At 40.8% G+C, this 4189-nt stretch overlaps 1 protein-coding gene across 2 annotated transcripts; it reads left to right on the top strand.

Annotated features, from left to right (window-relative positions):
* The first annotated feature begins 456 nt into the window (after positions 1-456).
* adcyap1b (adenylate cyclase activating polypeptide 1b) lies at positions 457-3657 on the top strand. 2 transcript variants are annotated; one of them, XM_079173346.1, is made up of 5 exons: positions 457-619; positions 1053-1157; positions 2099-2233; positions 2626-2730; positions 3345-3657. In XM_079173346.1, the coding sequence occupies exons 2-5, from the start codon at positions 1054-1056 to the stop codon at positions 3526-3528; spliced, it is 528 nt and encodes a 175-aa protein (XP_079029472.1). In that variant the 5' UTR covers positions 457-619; position 1053; the 3' UTR covers positions 3529-3657. The 2 variants fall into 2 exon arrangements, with proteins under 2 accessions (XP_079029472.1, XP_079029473.1); XM_079173347.1 differs by lacking the exon at positions 2626-2730.
* The last annotated feature ends 532 nt before the right edge of the window (positions 3658-4189 follow it).

The raw sequence follows: 4189 nt of genomic DNA, 5'->3' as shown, positions 1-4189 counted from the left end.
CATCTCGCGTACAGTTCATGCATTCACAAACATTTCAGTTTCTTTTTTAAAAATATATATTTAAAAGGAAAAAAGTTTGGAAGCAAACTTCCATCTCAGGATGGAGGTGGTGGTGGTGGTGAGAGGGGGGGGGGGGGGGGGGGGGGGGGGGGGGGGGTGACGACGGATGCATCGATGAGGAAGGAACTGTACTTTTTTATTCCGGGAGGCAAACTTGATGACGTCTATAGCATCCTTAATGTGACATACTGGAGGGAGGAGGGGGGAGGGGGAGGGGGGCCAGGCTTACGATACATAGATAAAAAACCAAGGCAATCACAGCACAGGACAAAAGTTTAGAGCAGCGACATGCAGACGAACGGACAGCGCACTTTCCCACCGAGTTTTTGTTCACCTGTGCGCCGGGCTGAGTCCTCCTAACTGTGTCTTGAAAGTGAGATACAGGCTGCACTGAGGGGAACATAAGGAGACGACGGAGGCGCTTCAGCCAGGAAAGAAGAAGTGCCGTGAGAAAGAAAGCGTCTCTCTCTTTCTCTCTCTCTCTCACACACACACACAACCACAGCCGCGCCCGGATCGCATCCTACAGCACAGCGCTCTCCCTGCTCTCCTGCTATAGGTATGTGCTTTATCTGCGGATTGTCTTAACACTCGGAGAAATGCATTGATGGAGAGCGAGATAAAGTAATGGAAATTATTATTTTTGTTCTGCATTGCAAGTAGATCTGATGTTTTTTTTTAAATTATTACTTTGGCACTTCATGCAAAGGTTTCGGTGTCAGTTAACACAGTTTAACTTTTAAGGAAAGGGATGAATAAAACAAACAGCAATCTTTGTTTTTTTGCGGGGGGGGGGGGGGTTGAGCAAACGGACCCTGTTGTCTCCAGTATTCAGTTAGCATTAAACCGGCTTATGTTCGATCCAGCTTTTGTAGTTTGTGATAAGAGAAGTAGCGCAGCATGATAATTTGGCAGAACAAAGAGCGGGCATGTTATTTCTATAGGAGTGACTAACCTGTTTAATGTTACGTCTGTTTTTCATCTTCTAACAGCATGGCCAGTTCGAGTAAAGCGACTTTAATCTTGCTCGTCTACGGAATCTTAATGCACTACAGCGTCTTCTGCACACCTATCGGACTAAGTTACCCTAAGATTAGGTAGGTGGACGTGCTTTTGTGGGTCTTTATAACCTGATTATAGTCATTATTTTAACTGATCCATGTTGCTGCTAAACACCAGTTTGTCCAATGATGGTATTTGCATTGTTATTAATGATTTTCTTCCTCATTTGAAGATTTGGATTTTGGCACTTTTATTTCAAAAAAGTGTGCGTCATTTTATGATTGAACACAAGGAAATACAGTCATTTTAACTTACGCAAATGCAAGTCCTGTGTGGACAGTGATAATGGAAATTGCGTAGAGGTATCTGTCCGGTGGGACGGTTCACAGAACTCCCCTTATTAAAAATGAGAGTGCAGTCAATGCAATTGATAGCCCTTGGGATGACGGTGGACTGGCGTCACCAAGGAGAGGCGAGGCAAAGCGAATAGGAGAGCTCCATGCATTTAAGATTTATTCTATTTTTTTTTTTCTGTGGAAAGCCTATCCATAATTTGGGCGTGGTTCTTATTGATTCTTATATTTCACTGCTAATTGCGGCATTCTTTTAATAAAAAAAAATGGGCTCCTCGCCTCCACTGAGTGTGATCATTTTCACACCCTTTGTTTCGAATCTTAAATTATTAATAAGGCTTCAGCCAGTGTTCAAAGCAGCAGCACCCAGTTGGAATTAAAAACAGATTTTTTTTCCCATGAAAAAAACAACAGTCTATTTAAACAAAGAATAAACACGAAGATTCACATTTAACACATTTGAAGCCAATATTTGTTGGTCACATTTAAATAATTCGTTTTCTGTTTTTTATTTCCAAACACCTCCAGGTATTGGATTTGTTTTCGTTTCCTCCCCTTGTCTCTAATGCATTTAACCTGCCAGTGATTTTACAAACGGAAGCAGACATTTTGGCATTCTTTCACTGCTGCGTCCCACTTGTGCACACAGATCAGATTTGTGATGAATGCTCTCCGTCTTTCAGACTCGACAACGACGCCTTCGATGAGGACGGGAACTCATTGTCCGACATGGGTTTTGATGGCGACCAGATTGCTATACGAAGCCCGCCGTCCTTAAACGACGACGCGTACACTCTCTACTACCCACCAGAGAAGAGGTAAACGTGCTTTCACATCGCAGCTCGAGCCTCGAGCTGGATTCCATTTTTAATGACTTCTTTGCTGTTTGCGATAATGTTTGCTTGCTTTGTTTTTCCCAGAGTTTCTCATGTTATTTGTTCAGTGTTATTTTCACACCGAGTAGCCTAAAATGTTGGTTCCAAATACTGTTAATAATCAAGATTAAATTTTAAAAAAGCTCGGCACACACGGAAGGATAGTCTGTGTGCAAAAAAAAAAAAAAAAAAGCTCCGAGGCTCCGATTCAATTGCAGTTGATGTGGTATTGGACCTGTGGGTGGGTGGGGACATTTTAGGCTACTTTTGATCATTTTGTCTGCGCTTTTTTTAGTCACTGACGATCTATGTGTTTTGGCGTTTTATCATCTCAGACCAGAAAGGCATGCTGAGGAAGAATTAGATAGAGCCTTGAGGGAGATCCTGGGTCAGTTAACAGCGAGACATTATCTGCATTCTCTGATGACAATTCGTGCAGGGTAAGGGCATTTCTTATAAGCGTTCACCTGCAGTCATCACTTTTATTATGTTTCTCCGCTGCACAAGTCCAGGCTGCTGCATCATTGTCTATCATTTAATGTCCGTGTTTTGTTCTGTCTCATTTTTTTTGTATATCTCTCATATGGAAAAAAACAACGTGTATTCATTTTCATTTTGTTTCTGTTTTTGTTGTGGCGCAGCTCTGCGCTCATGATCAGTGTCCTCCCTTAACATTGAGGGTCAGCTTTCTGAGACTAAAATACACTTCGATTTAAATGTGAATAATCCATCAAATTCATTTGGTTTTCCCACGCTCTGATGAAAAAAAAGAAAGAAAAAAAACATGCGTCAGAATATGCAATGGGCTGAAATTAATAATTTATAACTTTTCTAAACCGCTTCAAATCACTGTTTCTTTTACACTGTCTTGCTTGGCGCCCATTTTTTTTTAAAAGAAAAAAAATGCATAAAAGGCCCCAAAATGAATTATTAAGCATTGTAGTCAACATTGCATCATGGCAAGATTATTATCAGACGTCAAATCAAAAACGAGCAGAAATGTGTTGAGAAGTGGAAGGCTGCAGCTTTAACTAATGCTATTTTTTTTTTCCAGTGAAGACAACAGCATGGAGGAAGAGTCAGAGCCCTTATCCAAAAGACATTCAGATGGGATCTTCACCGACAGCTACAGTCGCTATAGAAAGCAGATGGCCGTGCAGAAATACCTGGCAGCGGTTCTGGGAAGAAGGTACAGACAGAGAGTTAGGAACAAAGGACGCCGACTTGCCTATTTGTAGCGTTGTTAAAGCGCCCAAACTGCCCTCCTGTGTATATACATCCAGTCGTTAAATCAAAGTCATTCAGATATATCTGACCAACCAGTGGATTGCGCCTGTGTTCTTTTAACATGTATTTATGTATGAAGTAAAGCCATTAAAATGAATATTTTAATAATAATATCGTTTTTTTTTCTTTTTGTACAAAAGCACTTGATACCGCACAGTTATACTTTGTGGACCAATATTTTAATTTCATGTTGAGATGTTTAAAAAACAAAACAAAATGGCAAAAAAAGAAGAAATTAGAAGAAAGAGAAAAAAAAATGATAATTGTGCACCTTCAACATTATGCGCTTGAAATCTTTAAAGGTCATCTACATATGCAGAAAATAAATAGATTTTAAAAAGACAATCAAAGTATTGAATGTTATACTTATTTTTGTAACCAACGTTCTATTTTTTTAGTGTTGTTTGTTTTCCAAACAGGCCCAAAGAAGCAGTGAGCATGCTATGTGAGGCATATCGGGGCTTATGATAGATGTTGCCCTTGTCCATCCTCCTCCTCGCTCCCTTAATGGGAGCTCTGTGGGTTCGTAGAGCTTGCTGCCCCTTCAGGGGAGTCCACGTGGCGTTTGTTGAACAGCCTCTCATTTGATGGAAAAACTGATTGACTGCCACG

This window comes from Pholis gunnellus, assembly GCF_910591455.1.
Source record: "Pholis gunnellus genome assembly, chromosome: 14".
NCBI classification, from domain to species: Eukaryota; Metazoa; Chordata; class Actinopteri; order Perciformes; family Pholidae; genus Pholis; species Pholis gunnellus.
This window is presented reverse-complemented; position numbering and strand designations above follow the sequence as displayed.

Coding starts and splice junctions, on each gene's coding strand:
- adcyap1b (XM_079173346.1), top strand. CDS start 1,054: ATGGCCAGTTCGAGTAAAGCGACTTTAATCTTGCTCGTCTACGGAATC. Junction 1,158..2,098: donor CTAAGTTACCCTAAGATTAG/GTAGGTGGACGT, acceptor TCCGTCTTTCAG/ACTCGACAACGACGCCTTCG. Junction 2,731..3,344: donor CTGATGACAATTCGTGCAGG/GTAAGGGCATTT, acceptor TTTTTTTTCCAG/TGAAGACAACAGCATGGAGG.